A 27,143-nucleotide genomic window follows, 5' to 3' on the forward strand; every position below is an offset into this window, starting at 1 on the left:
CCGGCTGCCGAAGACTGTCGCACTCCTCCGGGGCAATGATTAATGGATGACAGTTGAAATGAAATTATATTCGAGAGTGTCGCTGGAATGAAATATGATTGGGAAAACCGGAGTATCCGTAGGAAAACCTGTCCCGCCCCCGCTTTGTCCAGCACAAATCTCACATGGAGTGACCGGGATTTGAACCACGGAACCCAGCAATGAGAGGCCGACGCTCTGCCGCCTGAGCCGTGAAGGCTCCATCTCCTTCTGAAATAAGGTATAAAGGCACAGATGTGAGAGTAATCTGAGGATATCCAATTACTTTCTTTATTTTGTCCTGCCTAGGTAAAGCCGACAGCCGCTTTTCTCTTAATTCCATTCTACACGATATTTCATCGAGTCGTATCGTTTCTGGCTGCGAACCACCTTGCCGAGATTGGCAAAATGGTACACAACAGTTTAATATTTGGGGGAAGGAATCTGAAGTTTCAGTTCTACAAAAAATGTACCTTGCACAAACGGAAAGAAACAAGTACCGTACCTACACCTGAAAATCACTTTTGAAATATTTATAAGCTTAACATGATTAATTCATTTCACAGTTCTATACAAAATATGTCTTGTACGAACGGAAGTGACCAGACACGTTTGCTCATTGTACGAAATAACCCAGGTTTTCACACTCATTCATGCACCAATAACATAGTGCTACACGCACACTGACAACGAAGATTGTGCGTCTACTGCTGTACTCTTACGGCGACTTGGAGAAATATCGGCAGTCGCGCCTTCCTGTGTCAGGACGAATAGAAATTAATAGTGTGACGACTCCCTCTGAATCACATGTTAACAGACACAGTGTACATGTTCTCCGCCACCTGCAACGCTGCCGTCGATAAAAGTCCAAGTACGCGCGCTTTTTATCGGCTTAATGTGTAAACAGTTTGTGGTCTCTTTTCGGTAGTTTTATACGGGCAAAATATATGGTGTTAACTTTTCGTGAACTGAAAAAGATTAAGCATTTGAGGAGTAGGACGTATACTTTGGCATATGCATCAATTTACTAATGCATGTGAATTTGCCTACAAGTTGTAAGTCGGGTTACAATAAACATTCGAATGAAAAACGGCATTTTTTTCACAACCAAAAGATCACACTCTGTTCTCAAAGTGATCGAAGGCTATCCCACGTCAAGATTTGCCTTTACGTAATAGTACCTTTAAAATCATTTTTCAGTCAGATTAGAGTCATGGCAAAAGCTGTTATCAAAGAGAATGCCAAAATCATCAAGTACATCTCAGGAAAAAAATACGGCAAACTTACCTTTGATCAGCTGCTATGATCAAGTTGATAAGATGAACAAATAATTCCTTTCACCAGTTCAAAAATGAATATTATTCATCACTTCTGTGTGGATTTATGCAAGCAAAGTGACAGATTTTACAGCATGTATTGGTTTTCTGCAAAATAATGCCGAGGAGTCCGGCTCCATGGCTAAATAGTTAACGTGCTGGCCTTTGGTCACAGGGGTCCCGGGTTCGATTCCCGGCAGGGCATTAACCAGAATTGGTTAATTTCGCTGGCACTGAGGCTGGGTGTATGCGTCGTCTTTTCATCCTCATCACGACGCGCAGATCGCCTACGGGTGTCAAATCAAAATACCAGCATCTAGCAAGCCAACTTGTCCTCGGACACTCTCGGCACTAAAAGCCGTACGCAATTTTATTAAATACAGAGGACGCAAAAGGCAGTCCATTTTCAGTCCTAACAAGTCTACCAGGATATACGCAGTAACTCACCCAGCTATCCCATTTACCCATCGAATTAATTATTTAGGTTTTCTCATGTGGAAGAAGTTGTGAGAAATTTTAGTGTACAAGAAGCACTATGGGGAGAATTATTTCAAGAATGCCTGGATAGTTTATCTCCGATTACTGTTTCTTATGGACTTGGGTGCTGTACTGAACATTGCTCAGGACTTGGTACCAAAATTGATTTTCCATAACAATACGATGCCGATTTTATTTCCGAATAAAGGAAGTAAGGAAATAAATGCAAGCTCGTACGACCGCAAAACATACCCGTAAAATGTCAAAGGTGTCCAATGAACTGACTGATGGTGTGAAGTGCATTCTTCATACTTGCATACCGGTCCGTAACAATCATTTGGGTGCCTGCAGAGTTATGATATGTTTATATTATGTAGCATGTACATTAACAGTTGAACATGGGCTTTTAAGGTTATAATTGATCATTGGAACTGAGTTTGATTTTGGGGTCAATTAATGAAAGATCACTTAGCTTTATGGACACATACACGTTTGAGATATTCCTTAAGATACTGAAGAACCAATTTCAGAAGTAATGTCATTAAATCGTTACTAAATGCAAAATATTTCTTGCGTGTTTTTCATTTATTACTTTCAAAACAAGGAACACTGTATCTTAATTTGAACGAAATACAGATCACACATAAACACAGTCATTGGTCGGTAAAGAGAATACACAGTACTGAAACATCAACATAATTAACACACGGTTTTTAAATAATTTATATAAACTATAAATTCCGAATTAAGTCACACATGTTCGGAGACAGCTGATCACCTTCTATCTACACCAGCGTCGCGTAGTGTAGGATCATATCAACCAGCAGAAGTCGTCACAGTATGCATTTCTATTCGTCCTGCCTGTGTTAAACTTGTGGCATACGGCAGGCAGTATAAGAGGATCGAGGTGGCGGTGGTCTGGACATGTTCTTTTATATCAACGAGCTAGCTCGTTTGTTTTATATAAATCGAGATATCGATTGATTTCTTGTTTTTGTTTTAAATCGATACTATTCTCTTTGAATCCATAGATCGATGTTGTGTTGACTTGATAGGTGGCACCCGGTGTATCCTCGTGTGTCGTGTGGTCGTGTGAGTGAAATGTGAATTCGGCGTGTAGGTGTGAATTGACGTTTTGGGTTAGATTTGAATTAGCTTTTGCTGCGATTACAATTTAGATTAAAATACTGTGTACATGATGTCAGTTGAACTGATTAAGGCTGTTGGAGATGTTCAACTTGGAAATCCTGACGTGAATGGTAAAAATGAAAACGATGAAGATGATGATGTGAATCCGTGGAACGTTTTTACCAAGTCTCAAACTGGTGTTGATTATGACAAGCTGATAAGTAAGTGTGATTTTTAAAATTCTGTATAAATAGCTTTTCTTAATTTGTTGCCACACCATATGTATGGTTTAGATCTAGGTTATGTAGGTCTAACTTCCGTATGGAATTTGTGCTGAATTGGGAGTTTTGACAAATATAAAGTTGACAGTTTCAGTGTCTAAACCAAACTTTATGCCAAAATCATAACGAATGTACCCACGTTATCAACCATTTGGATTCTGTCTCAATATTCTTTGGTGCTTTGAAGGCAAGCAGTATGCGAATTGCCTAATTATTTTGTAAGTAGGCGTATTTTTTATTAACTGATTGGTAAAACTTTAGTATCGGGGCTGCAAACATTTAAGTGCAGTTATAGATTAATACCTGAGATATACTGTATCATTATTTTATGAAGAACTAATTTATTTTTGTTTTTTCAGAACGATTTGGTAGCTCAAAGGTTGATGATGAATTACTTGCAAGGTTTGAAAAGATCACTGGCAAGCCAAATCATCATCTGTTACGTCGAGGGATATTCTTCTCACATCGTGACATGCATACTATCTTGAATTTGTATGAACAGAAGAAACCATTCTATCTATATACTGGACGAGGCCCTTCATCTAAAGCTATGCATCTAGGTCACCTAATTCCATTTATATTCACCAAGTAAGTGTCGTTGATTCATAGTTATATATCTGTACTGGAATTAGTTGTCAGGGAAGGATTGTATCTGTCAGTAATTAGTCCTGTTAAAGAGAAAACTGGACAGCTTACATTGATATTTAGTACTGCATACCATATAACAAATTTGGCAGTGATGGGTGGGGCATGAATCCTGGTCAATGCATGTTAGATTTTTGAAATTGTAAGTAACATCACATCCTTGTGGTTTAGATTGCATATGAAACTGGAGGACCTATGGCAATGATCACAATATCAACAGGCACATTAACCTACAGGCGTTGCTTTGTCATAGGTGGTGGCATGTATAGGGAGGAGTTGGCTGTCGTTTTGGAAATCCCTGATTGTGATGTAGGGGGAAACTTGGACTATTCATTTCTCATTTTGCTTATAAAATTGGTAGAACTGCAGTATTGTCCCCAGGTTGTTAATGTAACTTAGGTTGTCGAATCTTCTAAATCTCACCTCATATGACATGTGGGACAGTTAGAAGTGTTGGTAAAACTTTGATTTCCGGTTTGCGAAATACAGGTTACAGATCCAATATGGCAGCGGACTCGATGACCTCTAAATGCACTGAACAGGCTTGCCATCGTTGGAACATTGGCTGTTGACAAACACGGAAGATAAGTTAGAGCCACTAAATTACTTTTTTCTTATCTTGTGGACAGTATGTGCCATGGCCATAGAAAAGTGTCTTCCGAAGGGAATGTGACCACTTTGTTTCATGACAGAGATTGGTCTGGACAAAACGTGAATTAGTGATCAGTGACGAACATTTATTAGTGCAGGGGATACAATCTGTTGGCTGTGAGTATGAATTGATGGATCCACCATATCTATTTCAAACTTTGCACTTATTTTCACCAAATGTGGTAACCCTGTGGCCACATATCGTTCCCCCTCTGGAAAACTATCGAATGTGCAAATTGTCAAAAAATTAGGAGACCTGAAAGGTGATTACTCATGTCAAATCAATTTTTATATTTAATGATTGGTTTTATGCGTTAGCCATACAGAACGAGCTGCAGATGTCAGACTTTGTCAGAGGGTGGACATTATATAAATAGCAAAATCTAGACCAAAACTTTAGAACTACAGGTTCCCTAATTCGTCACTTTCGCTAGTTTGCCATAGTGGGAACGATATGTAAACTCTGTCGGAGACAATATGAACATTGCTTCATGACAGCTGATTGAAGCTGGCCAATAGCAATAAGCAAAATGGCTGCAGTTTGCACTTTCAGGCTTTTTGGTTTTAATTCTTTCATATAAGTAAGAATACTAGAAGGGTTCCTCCTCTCTGCTACTTAAGGTATCGTGAAACATTCTTTTTCTGTGATTCCAACATGTGAACTGCTTATCAAAGTACCATCAAAGTATTCATTGTCACTGTTGAGGACCTGCCAACCGACCCTAAAGCTGGAATTACGTCTATCGAGTACTGGGCCGAGTCACTTGCTTTGTTACTCGGCCGAGTAACTTATTGAAGAGTGGATGTGATCACATGCGGAAGAGACAGTGGATGAGTCATTGCAATGAAATATTTAAAGGATACTGTAATGTGGTTCTGCGAAGGAGGAAAATGAAGAGAGTTTTTAAACACTAAATTGAAACTTGATGATACCTGCTATAATAGAGGAAATCACCGAGCTTGAAAGCTGCAACATAAAAATGATACTGAAGCCTCCACCTTATCAATACATTTATTTATATACTATTAATCACAGTACTCACAGTACCGGTTTCGACCCCTCTAGGGTCATCCTCAGCTGTCATATGCCAATATAGTTATTAAAACATCACATTGGAAGGTGTTGTACATACATAAACTTGACCCAATTTGACAGGCCGTTTAAAATAAGTTGTATGTTAAAATGGTAAAATAAATCGTCTCTTCTTCAATTATAAAAAGATTACGTAATGTGAGAGGCATGTCACTGCGATGTTCCTGTTGATTTGGTAAGCATAAACTGAGATTTGTACTATTGTGTATACACTGATGTTCATAGAGTAATCACTATTTTACGTTAAAACTTATAATTAATTATTAAAAACATTTTGACATTTTATTCTTCTGGTGATTATGTTGCTTATTACACGATGTCCTTCTGTTGGTAGTATGTGTATCTTGAAGTGATCTGGACACTGTCTATGAAGAAATAGGTCGTAGTTTAATGTTCGGTTCGATGCATTGTCTATGTACTATATTCATAGTATATACTAAATGATGAGTTAATAGTAATGCGTATTGTAAGTATAAAAATTTTGTTTAGTTTGCGACATGCACATTAATATGACGTCATATGCTATGTCAAGTGTCAAATGGTTTACATTTTTAATATCTTAAATGATAGCGTGTAGGCTTCTTGCTATATGCTGTAGGCTGTGATATCTGTAAATAGAAATGAATTGTGTAAGAAACGGCGTTTAATAGATTTGTAAAAAGTAAAGTTTTGTGTATATTGTACTTACACTGGGTGTTGACACTATGTGCGTTGCACGGCAGCATGTCGAGTTCTGTTACGTGTTAGTCTAGGGCTGCTGCTCGCGGCTGTAGAGGGGAAGTTAGGAGGGGTAGGAGGAGCGGCTGTAGCGGGAGTAGGATTAGAGTGGGAGATATCTTTAGGCGGTTCATTTATGTGTATGGGATGTTGTTTCTTAACTCTTTTTAGACAATTGCTTTTTAGGAGGGGAATAACTGCGTCAAAAAGGATATTGTTTTTTTTTTTTTTTTTTGTAATTTCATTAAAGTTAAAATTTGGATTGGCTTATTGGTCTAGGTTTATGTAAAATTCTTCCATGGTACTGAGTAAGGGGCTCTTGGGGTTAGTACTTAGGATTTGCATGTCATTTTCAATATTTGTAAATTTGTGTTTATGGTCTTCGATATGTTGTCCTATGGCTGAAAAATGTCTGTTTTAATGCACTGATGTGTTCGTTATATCGTATCTGGAAGTTCCTCCCAGTATGTCCTATGTAACTGGCTTTGCAGTCGTTACATTTCATGCGATATACTCCTGAGTGGTTGTATCGATTTTTATTGTTAACAGATTTAGAATTATGTAAGATATTGGCATTGCTGCGTCTGGTTTTATAAGCTATTTTTAGGCCTCGTTTTTCTAAAGATGTTCATTATGGGATGTATATGGCTGTTATTATAGGTGAATAGTACGTAGTCCTTTTTGGTTTTTTCAGTTCTGATCAATTTGGATTTGGGTTGATTTTTTTTATTTTGTATATGATCTTATTGATCATTTCTTTTTTATACCCATTCTGTCTGGCTATTTCATGGATTAAATTAAGTTCTTTATTTAGTTCTTTTTTTTTTGGTAGTGGTATGTTGTAAACTCTATATATCATACTATAATACGCAGCTTTCTTGTGTGTGTTAGGGTGGGTAGAGTCTATTTTTATTGTATTGGATGTGTGAGTGGGCTTTCTATATATTTTGTATGTTAAATGGTCATTGTGCCTGGTTATAGACTCTACCCACCCTAACACACACAAGAAAGCTGCATATTATAGTATGATATATAGAGCTGGACAACATACAGCTAAAATAAAAATTTAAAAAAAAAATAAAAATAAAAATAAAAATAAAAGAACTTAATTTAATCCATGAAATAGCCAGACAGAATACAACCACTCAGGAGTCTATCGCATGAAATGTAACGACTGCAAAGCCAGTTACATAGGACATACTGGGAGGAACTTCCAGATACGATATAACGAACACATCAGTGCATTAAAACAGACATTTTTCAGCCATAGGACAACATATCAAAGACCTTAAACACAAATTTACAAATATTGAAAATGACATGCAAATTCTAAGTACTAACCCCAAGAGCCCCTTACTCAGTATCATGGAAGAATTTTACATAAACCTAGACCAATATGTCAATCCAAATTTTAACTTGAATGAAATTACAGAAAAAACCAATATCCTTTTTGACACATTTATTCCCCTCCTAAAAAGCATTATCTGAAAAGAGTTAAGAAACAACATCCCATACATATACACTGAATGACAGAGCAAATGCAACACCAAGAAAGAGTGGTCAGAACTTTATGCCAATTGCAGGGTAGGCTGACGTCACTGAGGTATGTTCATGATGTGAAATGCGCCGCTGTGCTGCGCACGTAGCGAACGATAAATGGGACATGGCGTTGGCGAATGGCCCACTTCGTACCGTGATTTCTCAGCCGACAGTCATTGTAGAACGTGTTGTCGTTTGCCACAGGACACGTGTATAGCTAAGAATGCCAGGCCGCCGTCAACGGAGGCATTTCCAGCAGACAGACGACTTTACGAGGGGTATGGTGATCGGGCTGAGAAGGGCAGGTTGGCCGCTTCGTCAAATCGCAGCCGATACCCATAGGGATGTATCCACGGTGCAGCGCCTGTGGCGAAGATGGTTGGCGCAGGGACATGTGGCACGTGTGAGGGTCCAGGCGCAGCCCGAGTGACGTCAGCACACGAGGATCGGCGCATCCGCCGCCAAGCGGTGGCAGCCCCGCACGCCACGTCAACCGCCATTCTTCAGCATGTGCAAGACACCCTGGCTGTTCCAATATCGACCAGAACAATTTCCCGTCGATTGGTTGAAGGAGGCCTGCACTCCCGGCGTCTGCTCAGAAGACTACCATTGACTCCACAGCATAGACGTGCACGCCTGGCACGGTGCCGGGCTAGAGCGACTTGGATGAGGGAATGGCAGAACGTCGTGTTCTCCGATGAGTCACGCTTCTGTTCTGTCAGTGATAGTCACCGCAGACGAGTGTGGCGTCGGCGTGGAGTAACTGTGGAGCGCCCTACCGCTAGACAACGCGGCATCATGGTTTGGGCGCTATTGCGTATGATTCCACGTCACCTCTAGTGCGTATTCAAAGCACGTTAAATGCCCACCGCTACGTGCAGCATGTGCTGCGGCCGGTGACACTCCCATACCTTCAGGGGCTGCCCAATGCTCTGTTTCAGCAGGATAATGCCCGCCCACACACTGCTCGCATCTCCCAACAGGCTCTACGAGGTGTACAGATGCTTCCGTGGCCAGCGTACTCTCCGGATCTCTCACCAATCGAACACGTGTGGGATCTCATTGGACGCCGTTTGCAAACTCTGCCCCAGCCTCGTACGGACGACCAACTGTTGCAAATGGTTGACAGAGAATGGAGAACCATCCCTCAGGACACCATCCGCACTCTTATTGACTCTGTACCTCGACGTGTTTCTGCGTGCATCGCCGCTCGCGGTGGTCCTACATCCTACTGAGTCGATGCCGTGCGCATTGTGTAACCTGCATATCGGTTTGAAATAAACATCAATTATTCGTCCGTGCCGTCTCTGTTTTTTCCCCAACTTTCATCCCTTTCGAACCACTCCTTCTTGGTGTTGCATTTGCTCTGTCAGTCAGTGTAAAAGAACCTCCTAAAGATATCTCCCACTCTAATCCTACTCCCCCTACAGCCGCTCCTCCTACCCCTCCTAACTTCCCCTCTACAGCCGCAAGCAGCAGCCCTAGACTAACACGGAACAGAACTCGACGTGCTGCCGTGCAACGCACCTGTTGTCAACACCCAGTGTAAGTACAATATACACAAAACTTTACTTTTTACAAATCTATTAAACGCCGTTTCTTACACAATTCATTTCTATTTACAGATATCACAGCCTACAACATATAGCAAGAAGCCTACACGCTATCATTTAAGATATTAAAAATGAAAACCATTTGACACTTGACATAGCATATAACGTCATATTAAGGTGCACGTCGCAAACTAAACAAAATTTTTATACTTACAATACGCATTACTATTAACTCATCATTTAGTATATACTATGAATATAGTACATAGACAATGCATCGAACCAAACATTAAACTACGACCTATTTCTTCATAGACAGTGTCCAGATCACTTCAAGATACACATACTACCAACAGAAGGACATTGTGTAATAAGCAACATAATCACCAGAAGAATAAAATGTCAAAATGTTTTTAATAATTAATTATAAGTTTTAACGTAAATTAGTGATTACTCTATGAACATCAGTGTATACACAATAGTACAAATCTCAGTTTACGCTTACCAAATCAACAGGAACATTGTAGTGACATGCCTCTCACATTACGTAATCTTTTTATAATTGAAGAAGAGACGATTTATTTTACCATTTTAACATACAACTTATTTTAAACGGCCTGTCAAATTGGGTCAAGTTTATGTATGTACAACACCTTCCAATGTGATGTTTTAATAACTATATTGGCATATGACAGCTGAGGATGACCCTAGAGGGGTCGAAACTGGTACTGTGATTACTGTGATTAATAGTATATAAATAAATGTATTGATTAGGTGGAGGCTTCAGTATCATTTTTATGTTGTAGCTACAATCAATACGGATATGAAGCTTATAGATTATGACTCGATTGGTGCAGTCGCTTGAGTGCGGCCAGTATCCGGTATGCGGGAGATAGTGGGGGGAGGATGTATCAGGTGTGACTGTGAGTTTACTGCTGGTAAAATGTATAAACAGAAGTTTTCCTTCACATTACATTCAAAATGTATAAACAGAAGTTTTCCTTCACATTACATTCATTATTTTTTCCTAAATGATTTTCAGGTATTGATTGGGTGGGCCCTGATCTAGTTCTTTGTTGCAAGATTTTTACAATTTTCTTTTTTCATGTGGTATATTTTGTTTGCAGGTGGTTGCAGGATGTGTTTGATGTTCCACTTATAATTCAACTCACAGATGATGAGAAATTCCTGTGGAAGGACTTGAAACTAGAGGATGCCATCAGCTTGGCTAAAGAAAATGCCAAAGATATTATTGCTTGTGGCTTTGATGTTGAGAAGACCTTCATATTTTCTGATTTGAATTTTATTGGGTAAGTTTGTGCTTATCTCATATTTCATTTAAAATATACTGTACATTGAATGTCTATATAAATACAGTACATACATGTAAAATATTACTTATTCATTCATTTTGGTATCTCAGGAAAGTGCAATTTGGCATAGGCTATAGGTTGTAGGCCATACTGTATGTAACAGCTAAGGAGCTTTTTGAAAAGGGTAAATGTATGTTAGGGGGTAAAAAAAAATTATATATATATATATATATATATATATGGGCTTTTGTCTTGGAGCAATAAGTTGTGGGCTGCAGTAATAGTTCATTTTTATGCTGCCTGGTCATGTTCATATCTGTTGCTGAGGTTTCCTGTGTGTTGTGGCAGGCAGCCTATAATTTGAAGTTGAGCTGTTCTTGTTTTGTTCTGTTGGTTGAAAGGGGTGGATTGATGTCTAAAAAAAGGGATAATACATTATTTAACTCATCATCATCATCATCCTTTCATATATTAATCCTTTGGAAGAACTGTTACAGTCTATACAAAAATTTGCACTTTCACGCCATCTCTTCCTGGGGTGTCCCAGAGATCTCCTCCCACCGGGACAGTAGTTTATGACTGCTTTGGGGATCCTGTTTCTGTTCATCCTGTTTGGGTGTTCTAGCTAATTTCTCTGGTATTCATGGATGTATTCCAATATAGGTCTCCTTTTAAGATCATTCAGCACTTCTGTATTTCTTTTGTGTTCTCACGTAGTGACACCTGCTGTTCGCTGCATGTATTTCATTTCAGCTGTAGTTATTCTTCTCTTATCGGATTTCCTCAGGGTCCACACTTCACTTCCATAACAAAGTAGAGGTCTTGCCAAGGTTTTGTAGATTCTTGTACAGGTGTGTTTTTGAACTAATGATGGTCTAAAAACTTCATTGATGATTCCCAAACATCTGTTGAATTTGGAGATTCTCTCGGGTATGTCCAGTTCTTCAAACAAAGACTGTTCATAGCCAAGGTATTTAAAATCATTTCCTTTTTCCAAAATGTTGTTATTTAAGCAGATCTTGCTTCTTACTGGTTGCTTGTCACAGAAAGCCACTATCTTAGAAATATCCCCTGAGAAAACTAAGATAATGGCTATTTAACTCATTTCAGTGGAGAATGTGTTGTATGCTGGACAATATTGGCTCTTCACTGGTGGGCGAGGCGGCGTATGCCACACAGTTTAAAAGATGAGTTCTGCCTTCTAGTACCATCTATTTGGAGTTCATTCAATTTTATAGTCATGGCTGCATCTGCATTTCTTGAAGCAGTAGCTGGTTAGTTTGAGAAGGATTGTATGTCTCTGTTTGTCTCGTATAGTCACGTCTCGCCGAGTGTTTGTGAATGTTCTCATGCATGAATTATATTTTGATGTCATACGTTGTTCTTGGGCTTTGTAGTTGATTTTATAAAGTATTGTTTAGACCAGCCATTCCCAAACTGTGGTCCGCGGACCCGGGGGGGTGGGGGGAGCGACAGTAATCCAAGAGGTCCGCAATGATAATGTACGTAGTAAGTACTTAAAGGGGGAAATTTTATTGCAAACACAGTTTATATGAACGAATAATATCCCTCAGATTTCATTATTACTTCTATCCTAAATGGAAGATAATTGTTTTAGGATAAATCAAGAGTAAAATTCGGTGATGCTTAATAGATATTATTAAAGCAGAAATAAATACGTATGTACATTAGAGTATCTATTGCAATTTACTGCATCACTGCGCTTTAGTATGTCTTTTGTGAAGTCTTTCCGCAGTTGAAATTCTTTGCTTTCTTGATTATTTTGTGAAGTTTTCTGACTCTTGCTGTTCTGTTGACTTGTGCCCGTAGTTAATAATAGTAATAATAATAATAATTTATTATAATTTATTATTATTATTATTACTATACTGGTCCAGGAGTCATGCTATTTTTGGTGAAATAAATCATTTAGTCTTAGATAGGTATTGCAATTTTCCTAAAATACGCTCATTATCCTTGCTAAAATATGTTGTTCCTCAACAATTTTCACCTCCATTTTTTGCTTTGAACTGCCCACGATAGTCATAATGGACGAAGATATTCAGGATTCACTGTCATAACACTCGACATTCGTTGGTGCCAACCCTGGACCTTAAGAGACAGGTAACAAAAGGTGACGCTCCCAAGTTAAGGGCCCCTGGAGCCCCTTTTAGTTACCTCCTACAATACGATGAAGCACAGTGCCACAGAAGAAAGCCGTGCCTGCAGCAAAATAGTATTAACGCACATATAATAATCATACAGAGTGGTGCACAAAATTCACCATTTTGTTGCTGAATAAAATATGATTGTCAATACAAACTCAAAGAAAATATACTACAATGAAAAACACATCATGGGGAATTGTCCTAACTCAGCACATGCTCAATATGGCCACTATTTAAATTTCTAACTTCCTTCAAATTAACACTTATGTTAGCATTTACCCTACGGCACATGTCTTTCGTGATTTTACTGCAAGCTCGAAGAATAAGTCTTCTGAGCTCCATTAAATCATGTGGACATTTCGGAAAAATATTTTTCTTTATGTATTGAAATGACCTGGAAACCTGAGTGATATGACCCATATGTCGAAATGCTCGTGTAAGAAATCCAACACAATGTTTTCAGTGTGTGGCCTTGCTCCATCTTGCATGAATCTCTGCGTGTTGAATGGCAACCCATTATCAAGAAGCTGTGGAACGAAGTTATTGTGGAGCATCCTCAAATAACTCTCACTGTTCACAGTTTCTTCAAAGAAAAAAGAATGCATTAAGTCCTTGACTGAAAATTGCGGCTCACATTGTAATCCTCGGAGCATGATGATGTCGTTCATGAAGGACTTTGTATTTTCAGTACCGGTAGCCCAGATGCATACATTTTGTTTGTTAACTTCACCATCCCAGTAAAAATGTGCCTCGTCAGAAAACAAAATGTTGATAAGAGCTTGTTACCTATCCTCCGCCCAGCGAGCAAACAGTAGTTTCTACCACTTGTGCTCATCAGTGAGCTTCTGCGCTGAGGTCATATTGTACAGGTACATATCATGGAGGTCACTTTTAAGAATCCGTTGAACAGAGCATCTGGATATTCCCAGTTGTACTGCTGCTTTTCTACACGATTTGCTGGGGTTTCTGTGTATAGCAACTTGTAGTGCTTCAATATTCTCCAGTGAATAAACAGGCTTTGGTCGAGGTTGCTTCAGTTCCAATATTGTTCCTTCCCGTACAAATTTCTCCTGCAGCCTGTGAATGGTTCTCTTACGAGGAGCCCATCATTGTTAAACTGTTGTCGAAAATACTTATGAGTCACAACAAGGAATTTGTTTCATGAAAGATAAGACAACTGCCGATCGCTGTTGCGTCGGCAGTCTTCCCTTGATGGCCAGTTTTGTAAACGCTAATCTCCTAGCGACAGTATCGTGAATTACACGTCATTTCTTAACTCATTTGTTTCTCCATGCTCTACTGCTACTACTGTAGAGATTCTTAATGGGATATCTAGTGTGACTGATAAATTATGCAAAGAAACAGATGATGACTCATTTTGTGTGTCACCCTGTATTTGAGAGTCATGAAATTTTACTCTTGATTTACCCTAATACAATTATCCTTTTGATTTAGGATAGAAATAATCATGAAATTCGATGGATACAATTTGTTCATGTAACCGTAAACACACTTAACAGACCATTATTTTAAATTTAGGAGCAACGTCTTCACTGTCGTATCACTCACATAAGCATATTGTACCAGGAAACACCCGTACTTTTGCACTTGAAGAGCACGAGATTTTATGCAGGGCATGGCATATTAAATTGGAGCGGGTACAGAGAGTGAGAGGGTTTTACTCCAAATTAAGTTCATGTCCTTGTAAACTGCTGATTTATTAAACGAAGTTAAGATTATATCACCTCAATACAATTGGGGGCTATAGTTAGGCATGATGTCCTTCCATCCTGCTGCTGGCGATGTCCTGCATTGAACTGCTGTTCCTCCCATCCTCACCATGGAACAGCTCTCGGCACCATGAAACCATGTACCAATCCCTCGAGGGCTGCTCCGAAAGGTCTTGAAGTTATGGAAGTTCCAGATCTTCTGGAAGCTCTAGGAGTTCAAGTTGCAGGGTTTGCTCACTTAGAATAACGGAGCAAGCACATGTATAAGTCCCCTGGACATGTAGGACAGACGAGTAATGAGGTGCAATTTATAACCGATTTTCACTGTTCCCAGGAAGGGATTAAAGAAATCCTGATATTTCATGTTGAATGTCAATGGAATCAGACATGAGACACTTCGTTAAAGTGTACTGCACTAGTCTCTGTCTTAAGACAAAGAAAAGTAAAGAACTCAAACACTATTTTTGCTGAATGTTAATGGAATCGAGTCTGCACACTTCCTAACATAACTGCACTTGTGAAATTAAGCACACAAAAAAAAAAAAAAAAAAAAAAGATAATTAGTGCTCTAAATGTTTGGAAATTTGGGGACCCGAACACTCACCCTGTCCTCCAGTATTTCAAGATCACTTTGATTCTATTTACAATTGTTGAGAGAGTTTATTCATTGAAATGAACACTGCTGGATACTGTAGAAATATTATTTACACCGAGTTAAATGAGTCACTTCAGCTGGGTGTTAGAAGTAAAATGCTGCCGCGTGAAATTAGCCCCTTTCACACGCACCTTTACATTTATATATGACACTGTTGTTGTTTGAGTCGTCAGTCCATAGACTGGTTTGATGCAGCCCTCCATGCCACCCTATCCTGTGCTAACCTTTCCATTTCTACATAACTATTGCATCCTACATCTGCTTGTCATATTCATACCTTGGTCTACCCCTACCGTTCTTACCACCTACACTTCCTTCAAAAACCAACTGAACAAGTCCTGGGTGTCTTAAGATGTGTCCTATCATTTTATCTCTTCTTCTCGTCAAATTTAGCCAAATCAATCTCCTCTCACCAATTCGATTCAGTATCTCTTCATTCGTGATTCGATCTGTCCATCTCACCTTCAGCATTCTTCTGTAAAACCACATTTCAAAAGCTTCTATTCTCTTTCTTTCTGAGCTAGTTATCGTCCATGTTTCACTTCCATACAATGCCACGCTCCACACGAAAGTCTTCAAAAACATCTTTCTAATTCCTATATCAATGTTTGAAGTGAGCAAATTTCTTTTCTTAAGAAAGCTCTTCCTTGCTTGTGCTAGCCTGCATTTTATGTCCTCCTTACTTCTGCCATCGTTAGTTATTTTACTACCCAAGTTACAATATTCATCTACTTCCTTTAAGACTTCATTTCCTAATCTAATATTTCCTACATCACCTGCCTTCGTTCGACTGCACTCCATTACTTTTGTTTTGGACTTATTTATTTTCATCTTGTACTCCTTACCCAAGACGTCATCCATAACATTCAGCAACTTCTCGAGATCTTCTGCAGTCTCAGATAAAATAACAATATCATCGGCAAATTTCAAGATTTTGATTTCCTCTCCTTGGACTGTGATTACCTTTTCAAATTTCTCTTTGATTTCCTTTACTGCCTGTTCTTTGTAAACATTGAAAAGGAGAGGGGACAAACTGCAGCCTTGCCTCACTCCTTTCTGGATTGCTGCTTCTTTTTCAAAGCCCTCGATTCTTATCACTGCAGGCTGATTTTTATACAGATTATAGATAATTTTTCGTTCTCATTATCTGATCCCTATCATCTTCAGAATCATAAATAGCTCGGTCCAATCAACATTATCAAATGCCTTTTCTAGATCTACGAATGCCATGTACGTGGGCTTGTCCTTCTTGATTCGATCCTTTAAGATCAGACGTAAAGTCAGGATTGCTTCACGTGTTCCTACATTTTTTCTGAAGCCAAATTGATCTTCTCCCAACTCAGCTTCAAATTGTTTTCCCATTCTTCTGTAAATAATACGTGTTAAAATTTTGCAGGCATGAGATACTAAACTAATAGTGCGGTAGTTTTCACACGTGTCAGCACCGGCTTTCTTGGGAATAGGTATAACAACATTCTGCCGAAAATTGGATGGGACTTCTCCTGTCTCATACATCTTGCACACTAAATGAAATAACCTTGCCATGCTGGTTTCTCCTAAGGCAGTCAGTAATTCAGAGGGAATATCATCAATTCCAGGTGCCTTGTTCCTATTTAGGTCACTCACAGCTCTGTCAAACTCTGACCTCAAAATTGGGTCTCCCGTTTCATCAGCATCAACAGCCTCTTCATGTTCCAGAACCAAATTATCTACATCTTTACCTTGATACAACTCTTGGATATGCTCCTGCCATCTTTCTGCTTTGTCTTCTTTCCCTAGAAGTGGCTTTCCATCTGAGCTCTTAATATTCATGCACCTAGATTTCCTTTCTCCAAAGGTTTCCTTGATTTTCCTGTATGCAGCATCTACCTTTCCCAGGACCATACAGCCTTCGACATCCTTGCACTTCTCCTTCAGCCATTCTTCCTTAGCTACCTTGCACTTTCTATCCACTTGATTCTTTAATCGCCTGTATTCTTTTCTGCCCTCTTCATTTCTAGCGTTCTTGTATTTTCGTCGTTCATCAATCAGGTCTAGTATCTCCTGAGTTATCCACTGATTCTTAGTTGATCTTTTCTTCCTTCCTAACATTTCTTCAGCAGCCCTACTGACTTCATTTTTCATGACCCTCCACTCTTCCTCTGTAGTGTTTCCTTCAGCCTTTTCATTTAGCCCTTGTGCAACATGTTCCTTGAAACAATCCCTCACACTCTTTTCTTTCAATTTGTCTAGATCCCATCATTTTGCATTCTTTCCTTTCTTCAATTTCTTCAACTTCAGATGGCATTTCATGACCAACAAGTTGTGGTCAGAGTCCACGTCTGCTCCTGGGAAAGTTTTGCAATCTAACACCTGGTTTCTGAATCTCTGCCTAATCATAATGAAGTCTATTTGATACCTCCCAGTGTCTCCAGATCTCGTCCACGTATACAGCCGTCGTTTTCGGTGTTTGAACCAAGTATTGGCAAGGACTAAATTATGATCAGTGCAGAATTCAACCAGCCGACTTCCTCGTTTGTTCCTTTGTCCCAATCCAAATTCTCCTACTATACTACCTTCTCTTCCTTGGCCTACCACTGCATTCCAGTCTCCTATCACAATTAGATTCTCATAACCTTTTACATATTGTATTAAATCTTCTATCTCCTCATATATTCTTTCAATTTCTTCATCATCCGCTGAACTAGTAGGCATATAGACCTGCACTATTGTGGTGGGCATTGGTTTAGTGTCTATCTTGACGACGACAATTCTTTCACTATGCTGGTCATAGTAGCTTACCCGCTGCCCTATTTTCTTATTCATTATTAAACCAACACCTGCATTTCCCCTGTTTGATTTCGTGTTGATAATTCGGTAGTCGCCTGACCAAAAATCCTGTTCTTCCTGCCAACGTACTTCACTTATACCAACTACATCTAACTTTAGCCTATCCATCTCCCTTTTCAGATTCTCTAACCTACCACAACGATTCAAACTTCTAATATTCCACGCTCCGACTCGCAGAATGTCAGTATCCATCTTCCTGATGATCGCCCCCTCTCGTGTGGTCCCCACCCGGAGATCCGAATGGGGGACTAGTTTACCTCCGGAATATTTTACCCGGGAGGAAGCCATCATCAGTACATCATTCATACAGAGAGAGCTGCATGTCCTCGGGAGGTAGTTACGGCTGTAGCTTCCCGTTGCTTTCAGCCGTGTAGCAGTATCAACACAGCTAAGCCATGTTGAGTATTATTAGGAGGCCATATCAGTCAATCATCTAGACTGCCGCCCTAGCAAGTACCGAAAGGCTGCTACTGTTAGAATACAAAAAGCTGTGAGCTTGCATTTGGGAGATAGTGGGTTCGTATCCCACTGTCGTCAGCCCTGAAGATGTTTTTCCATGGTTTCCCATTTTCACACCAGGCAAATGCTGGGGCTGTACCTTAATTAACGCCGCAGTTGCTTCCTTCCAACTCCTAAGCCTTTCCTATCCCATCGTCGCCGTAAGACCTATCTGTGTCGATCCAACGTAAAGCAACTAGCAAAAAAGAATGCAAAAACTTGAGCAAAATTAGTCCCATTCACTCACAAGATTGTGGTTCAAAGACGTAAAATAATACTGTTAACGCAATTTCTGAATCGTGAAAATAAGTTCCGTTCACACGCTGTCCTGAATTCACAAATAAGATGAAACTGTTTCTTCACATGAAGGTTAGCACTGTCAAGTTAAGAAAGTTGGCTAATAATTCAAAGTTTTATTCGTGAAATACCTAAGTGTCGATGCACAGTTTACGAATGTAAAAATTCTAAGTTCTGATACACATGATTTTAGTCACTGGAAAATGTTCAAGGTATTGCACTTGCTTACTACACGACTAAGTCGGTAGACAAAGAAAGATTAGGTATTTATTTTCACTATTATTTTCGCAGATATCAAAGACTTCTACTCAATAACTTTGACGTATCGTTGCACTGACAACCACCAGCAGTCTACCATCCTGGTTAGACTGTGGGACAAGACTGTCTTTTAGGCCGGTGTTTGGGCCTCATTTATACTCGAGTTGCAGAATGGAGCGGTTTCATTCCACCTTCAGTAGCTTCCTTAATCCACGGCGGATTTTTGATGAGACTTGGTAGTCTTGTAGACAATGAAATTAGGTATACGGTGATGTTAATCTTGTAGTCGTATCATAATTATTATTGCAAGAAATCAACTTGATCCGTATTGATGTGCAGCATAATTTAACAAATTGACAGTAATTATTGTTCCACCTTATTGACACAATATGTTGTATGCCTTAATCTATGGCTACCGAATTCTTGAGGATGGTTGCTGATGATGACATTTAAATGTCGAAACCGGTACCATGTTAAATAAATGTTGTAAATAACATCTATACAACATGTAATTAGTATTGAATAGGTTGAACCTTATAAATAACTCATCTCTGTGATCTCAGTTCCAATACGGAAACAACAATGAAGCTTATATCTTTGAAATGCCTTAATCTAGTTCACAAATTAGTAGCTGGATATGTTTCATTTTATTACTAGGTAAATCAAATATAAATCAGAATTAAATTTTACAGTTTTATTGAATCCACCAACAAATATACAACAGGCACCTCATTTTTCTTGAGGAAGGTTGCCTAGTTGTACTTCCTCCTAAAACAATAATCACCACCACATCCTCATTTTTCTACATAGTCTCCCGAATTTGAGACACATTTTTGCTACCGAATTGGCAACTTTTTCATGCTGTCCTCAAAAAAAAAAAAAGAACATGTGTGCATCCAGTTGCGCACGTACTCCTCTACTGCTGCATCATCATGAAATCACTTTCCTCTCAGTTCTTCTTTCAGTGGTCCAAACAAGTGGTAGTCACAAGATGACAAGTCGGGACTGTAAGGAGGATGTTTCAGAGGTGTCCAATACATTTCCTCCAGTTTTTCCCGTGTTACAACAGCAGTGTGTGGCCTTGCATTGTCGTGCAGAAGAACAACATCTTGGATTGGTTACCGACAGTGTTTGTTGCGATATGCGGCTTTTGTCTCGACCAAAAGATGGATATAATAGGCTGCATACACTGTCCTTGGTTCATGCAAGAAATCCACTAGCAAAATGCCTGCATAGCCCCAAAAAACAGTCTCAAACACCTTTCCAGCAGAAAGGCATGTTTTGGCCTTGACTGGGCCAGCTGCACCTCATTCCCACCACTCCATTCTTGCTTGTTTTGACTCCGGGTTGTAATGATGAACCCAAATTTCATCAGAAATCACAATGCCATGCAAAAAATCATATCCTTCCTCCTCGTAGCGATGCAGATCCCTCCAATGAACATCTTGGCAGATTTGTTTTTTGTTCCTGGGTGAGGAGACGAGGAACCCACAAGGCAGGCAATTTCCAAAGGTCGAGTTCATCATTAATGATGGCTTGAACACTTCCAAAGCTTATTCCTATGAGTGAAGCAATTTCAGAAATGTTTGTGCCGATCTTCTTCAATAAGGTCACATACAGCACGAATGTTGTCTGCAGTGATGCTTGTCCGCGGTCTTCTTTGGTGGGGCTCGCTTTCCACTTCTTCCCGTCCTGCCAAAAATTGTTTGTGCTATTCATACACCTGGTTCTTTGAAAGAGTTGCGTCCCCAAACTATGCATGGAGCCTTCTCAATTTCCGAAGCTTTGGTGCCTTTTTTCGTCAGAAACTTGATGATTCGCTGCACAACAGACGTGTGTACCTCTTGCTCACTCATGGCGTACTGAAGTGAGCGGTCACTCTGGGGTGTGATGCATCAAGATGCATACTCCGGACATCCCCACCAAGATCCTCTCAAAGCCCTACCCATTTCCATTTGCTACCGGAGCTGCTAATTTCAAATTCCAGTTTACATTTGATGCACCTAGTATAAATATCATCAGCTAGTGAAGGTGGAATTACTTCACTAGACGTAAAGCCATATTAGTGGCAAAAAATCTTGGGACACTTTAATTTATAGGTCACAATTGTAAAATATCAACTTCATAATAACTATTCAATTATGGAATGTCCCACACTTATAGCTGTCACGAGCCTTTATATTTGTCTGCAAAGAAATATGAGTCTCATCAATTTTGAGATCTGCTAATGAGTTTTTCAAGAACACGGCGCAATAAGAAGACACATTTTACCCTTGTTTTGTTATTGATCATGGTGTATAAAGGTATACAAAGATTTTTTTAGATGAACATTATGACAAACTATCACAGTTTACGCAAGTTTTTTAAGTTTGTAGTTGGTAATTGTTTTTAAGCCCCCTCTTTCACCTCTGCACTCTTGGCTACCATTACCTTTTTCAAATATTTTTTAAATAGTGAAGTATGTTTTTTAAGATCATCTTGGGAAGACTGTCTTTGCACATTTAATGTTTTTATTAAGCAAAGATATCTGTAGCTGATGATGTTTATAATAAAAGGAAACATGTAATACTACTAATTTGTGAAATTGCTAGGCATACAACATATTGTATTGATAAGGTGGAACAATAATTACTGTCAATTTGTTAGGAAAAAATCATAATTATTACATGAGTAATTAGTGGTAGAAGGAATGGAATATTCAATGAGTGATGCAACTTAGCCTTGAGCAGCTGGAACTAGCTCCTATGTCACTTGTCACATGTTCTCTGTTGCTGGTTGACCGCTTGCGCGCAGCATGTATTCTGAAGTTTGAAATGCTTCGAAACTGTGCTGGACCAGCATTCCGGGCACAATATGTAACTCTTAACTTGATCAGTAGATGGTACAAGTTAGCAGCAGACTATTAGTAACTCTTAAAGTGGCCAATAGTGGTGGTGATTATTGTTTTAAGAGGAAGTGCAAATGGGCAACCATCCTCCTATGTAACACTAATCAGAGATAAATTTGGAAGGGATCCAACACTTCAAAGGGTGAAGGTGTCGACCAAAGAAAGACCAGAGCATGGAAGGATGTGAATACCGCCAGGGTCAGAAAAGAACAAGAGTTGACCAAGGGAGATCGGTTAGAATAGAAAGTGAGGAGCTTGGCACAAATAAGTGGAAACAATGCCACGATTGAGCTAAGGGACCCTTGGTTGCTAACCCACGCTCCCAAGTTACGGGCTCCTGGGGCCCCTTTTAGTCGCTTCTTACGACAGGCAGGGGATACTGTGAATGTATTCTACTGTCCCCACCCACAGGGGGGGGGGGGGGGGAAATGTGGCCAATAGATGTCTTTGAGTGCCTTCATTGGTAGTTTGGTTCGGTACATGGCCAGTTGTGCCAGCGCAGTTAAGTTTGTTGCCTGATGCCAACAATTCAGTTATTTCATATATAGAGATTCTATCTTCACTCTTCCACTTACTCAGTCTGCAGGAGTCTGAAAGCGAACAGTAGTAAAGTGCAAGTATATTAGTATGGATTGTTGGTTAAAGACAGGTTCATTGAAGCGTGTGTCTCATCGAACAGTGATGCAACCGAGTGTGTTCCGGAAACTTCAACCACCAAATGGAAAACTGTTGAACAAGTAAAAAAAAAATCCCGGCGTAAATATGACTATAAATATCTGGAACTAGAATTTACGGTGTTGAATGTTTGAAAAGTCCCAGTGTTTGCTGCGTGTTAATGTTTTACCAAACAAGTGTATGAAATCATCAAAACTAAAATATCTCCAAACCATGCATGGCAGTGCAGCTGACAAGCCAATGGACTATTTTCGCAATAAACGTGCTGAATGTCATGAAACAAAGAAAGTACTCGTGAACAGTGTTACGGGAGACAAGGAATTTTTAGTTTAAGCATCTTATCAGGTTTCCCTGTTAATTGCAAAACATGGCCAACCACATACCATTGGAGAGAAGCTAGTATTACCTGCAGATAAAATGTATGGTAAAAACTTTACTTTGTGAAAAGTATTCGAAACAGTTGGGTGCTATATTGTCGACAGATAACACTGTCAAGCGAAGAAAAGAAGAAATGGCAGCTGATATGAGAGATACATTGTTGGAACGTGTGAAAACTGGCAAATGCTATGGATTGCAGCTTGACAAAACCACTGATAATTGGAACAGTGCAAAGTTGACGAATAAGCTTGAGTGGAGCTCTTAAAAGTAGGGGAGATCATAATATGAAGATGAAGTTGGAATTCAAGAGGACAAATTGAGGCAAATACCGGTACTCATTTATAGGACAAGGAGTAAGGGATTGGAATAAATTATCAAAGGAAATGTTCGATGAATATCCAAGTTCTTTGGAAATGTTTGAGAGTCATAGGATATCAACTTCATGGTTTTGATCCGTATTGAATTGTGATCACAATAATAATAATTAAATTAATGTCATATGGTCGACCTTTTCCAGTACTATATTATGCAATATTATTGAATTACATCACTAAACTAGAGACTAGTTTTGGCCATGGCTGGCCATCTTCAGCCTTAATGTAATACATCTAATGACTAAGCAAATGTAAAAACACACAATTGACATGAAAACTAATGTACAAGCACACAGTTAATATTCAAATCTTGGATGAACTAAGTGTAAAATCTGAAAAATAATTTAGGCTCTAAATTCTTAGCATCTGGATATGCTCATCATCCAGACTCTTTCTTGTATTGGTATTCATAGAATTGTTAGTTCCATCACTGCTAATCATTACAATTTCAATTGTAAAACTGGAACTGGTAAATGTTGATTCTGTAGTCAGATCATCAATCACCAAATCTACTTGAGTGGTGTTAGCAGTATGCAAGCCACTGGATGCCACTGTAAATAACCACCAGCTGACGCAGAACTGTTAGATGGTGTTTCCACATTGACGAACGTAAATAAAATGAAATGTTTCTGGTGCTTGTTAAAACATGCTGAAATGCTATTGAAAATTGTCAGGACGGCACATGAAGATATGGTTAAAACTGACACATTCTTAATTTGTGGCTAGTATAAATTCGCAATTCATTGCGGTGTCCATGAAGTTAACCTGAATAAATGATAGATAAAATTAATGAATAGAAGGATAGAGAGAGCATGTTAGTCAAATGGCGTAGGTTATATGAGACTTACCTCTCGTTGCGGCATGTGGTGCGTGGTGTATTGTTGTGTGCTTCATACTAACGGTTGTGAGATTCAAAAGAAAAGGAAGGGGCGAGGGGGTGGGGCAAGGCGAGAGGTCGGCGAACGGTGCGGGGGGGTGTGGAGGGGAAGGCGGGAATTAAGGTGGGGCCGAAGGATGTGGGAAAAGAGATGACTGCTGAGGAAAGGTGCTGTAAATATTATGAAAAACTGAATTATGGCTTGTTGGTTTGACGTTTCTAAAAGTGGGATTTAGAAGGTCAAATAGGATATTTGGCTTTTCTGAAATGTCATTAAGATTATGATTTGGGTTAAAATATTGATCTATATCATCTATATGTATGAAGCAGCTTTCAGTAATGTTAAGGAGGGGTCCTTTGTTGATGATTTTGAGAATTTCCATATGTTGTTTTATGTCTGTGAATTTGTGATTATAGTCATGCATATGCTGTCCTACAGCTGAAAATTTAGTGTACTTCAGGGCATTGATGTGTTCCGAGTACCTTATATTAAGGTATATGTTTAACAGAAAGCTAGCTAAACAATTGATAGGGTATCTGCCACCTGGGTGACAGCCCTAAATGCAGATCATTGATAGTTGATTGATTGAACTTATTAACTTTCATTCAATATGAATTTGAAAACACAATCCACGAAGATTTTCTGTTTTGTTCAATCGTACCCACGCACGCGAATGGTGAGTGTATCATTGAGGTCCTCAACACAGTCATGATTGAAAATGGATACAACCGGGAACAATGCGTTGGATTAACTAGGGACAGTGCTAGGGCCTTATCGAGAAAATATAAAAGCATAATTGCACACATGAAAACTGTCGCCTCTCATGTATCATCGGCTCATTGTTGCATCCACTGTGAAACACTAACAACTTGCAACATGCGCACGGAATTGGATGATGTGCTGAAAGAAGATGTGAAAATTATTAATTTCATCAAAGCCAGGCTTCTATATTCCAGGTTATTTTCTGTGCTGTGCAAGGAAGTGGAGGGTGACCATGGGCATTTGCTATTGCATACAGAGGTTAGGTATGTTTGAACTGAGAGATGAAGTTAGGATATTCCTTTTCGATGGCATATACCACCTCAAAGTCTTCTTCAGTGATTTCTTGTGGCTTGCAAGGCTTGCTTATTTAGCATATATATTCGGTCAATTGAATGAATTGAATTCAAGTGTGCAGGGATCGAAAGTTACACTCTTCACAGTCAAAATAGATGGAGTAATAAAGAAAATGAGTATATGGGCACACCAAATCAGCAATAGCAAATTTGATTCTTTCCCAACACTTTATGATGTCCTGTCTGTAAATGAAGAACTACTACCAGAGAGTGTAAGTGATGTAATGGTGAAACACCTGAATTGCTAGGATCTACACTCAGGCAATATTACCCATCTCTAGGTGAGAAATCTCCAGGACTAGAAATCCCTTCTTAGAAACTGAATATGAACTGCCCGCCCTTGAGAAGGATCAACTAGTTGAAGTATCTTGTGACTCTTCTTTTAAGACCCTGTATCACTACTGCACATCTCTGAGTGATTTCTGGATCCATGCACATCCCTTACGAACTTAAATTTCTGGAAAGGCAATACTGCAATTCTGCATTTGACGCTTTCAAGACAACATACCTCTGTGAGTGCACTGTTTCTACTTTCGCACAAATGAAAACGCAGTACAGAAACAGAGCCAATGTAAAGGCTGATATTCAGCTTCGAGTGACTACACTTGAACCTGACCTAAATCGCTTGGTCTCTGGAAAACAGCACCATCCATTCCATTTAACCAACAATTGTGCCAAGTGAAATTTCTTAAGAAAGTTTCTAGATCCAGACTGTTGTATTTTTTTAAGTCAAGTGTCACACTGTTGTATAATTTTTATTCATTTAGGAAGTAACTTATGTTTCTGTAAATGCTGAATTACACTTCAAATTTTAAAAAGAAGTAAAATTAAACCTGCATTATATGAATAAAATAAAACATGCTAATATTACAAAATCCTGTCTTCTGTTAACTGAATTATGTGTTATGTTTGGTGGCTAGAGGGGGTCCTTGGACATGCATGCGATATGCTAATGGGGCCTCAGGCACAAAAAGTTTGGGAAACCTTGGTTTAGACTGTAGCGATATTTCTTTAGGTACAACACATATGTTTGTGTCTAACTGTCCCCGTCGTGCTCTCCATGAAATGTCAGATTTTAGAGAAGAATCTTCAACTAGTGATGATGAAATGGTGTGTTTAGAGAATACAGTGACTCTAATTTCTTCATAATATCACATAAACAGTATTTTACATATATACGCATTGTTAAAAATCATTTGATAGAATCTGAGGATGTTCTTATAGATTGCCGTTTATTACAAGATTACATCTATCTTATTTTGGGCATAATATGAGGCAGTCTGAATCCGTGGAAAAAGTAGTCATGCTTGGAACGGTGGAAGGGACTCAAGATGAGGCCAGCCGGCATTGAGATGGATAGATATCATCAAACTTACAATGAATATATCCTTGCAAGATTTGAAACGTCTTCTAGAAAACAGAAGTATCTGGAGACACTCCATCAATACAGTCGGCAGGATTCTTGATGGCACCTAGTCAAGCAAGTATATCCTAATGCACATTCCAGGCATACTTTGCATTCGAGTATCCTCTAGTGGATTTATTTAAGTGCTACGGATAAATAGTGTGCAGTGTTATTTTTTTAAACCAACATTTGAATTAATTTAGTAGCACAAAGAGGAGGGGGGAGGATTTGTTTTTAGATGTAGTGGTAGTGATCATTGAGGTTG

At 39.2% G+C, this 27,143-nt stretch overlaps 1 protein-coding gene across 2 annotated transcripts in view; it reads left to right on the forward strand.

The window, feature by feature from the left end:
- The first annotated feature begins 2,863 nt into the window (after positions 1–2,863).
- The window catches only part of TrpRS (Tryptophanyl-tRNA synthetase), an 84,744-nt gene continuing 60,464 nt past the window's right edge, over positions 2,864–27,143 (forward strand). For both annotated transcript variants that reach the window (XM_067137581.2, XM_067137582.2), the window contains exons 1-3: positions 2,864–3,160; positions 3,580–3,808; positions 10,546–10,728. In XM_067137581.2, the coding sequence (XP_066993682.2) occupies positions 3,007–3,160; positions 3,580–3,808; positions 10,546–10,728 (566 nt within the window). In that variant the 5' untranslated portion in view covers positions 2,864–3,006. The remainder of the gene's footprint in view (positions 3,161–3,579; positions 3,809–10,545; positions 10,729–27,143) is intronic.

The sequence above is a fragment of the Anabrus simplex genome, chromosome 1 (genome assembly GCF_040414725.1).
Source record: "Anabrus simplex isolate iqAnaSimp1 chromosome 1, ASM4041472v1, whole genome shotgun sequence".
Taxonomy (NCBI): Eukaryota; Metazoa; Arthropoda; class Insecta; order Orthoptera; family Tettigoniidae; genus Anabrus; species Anabrus simplex.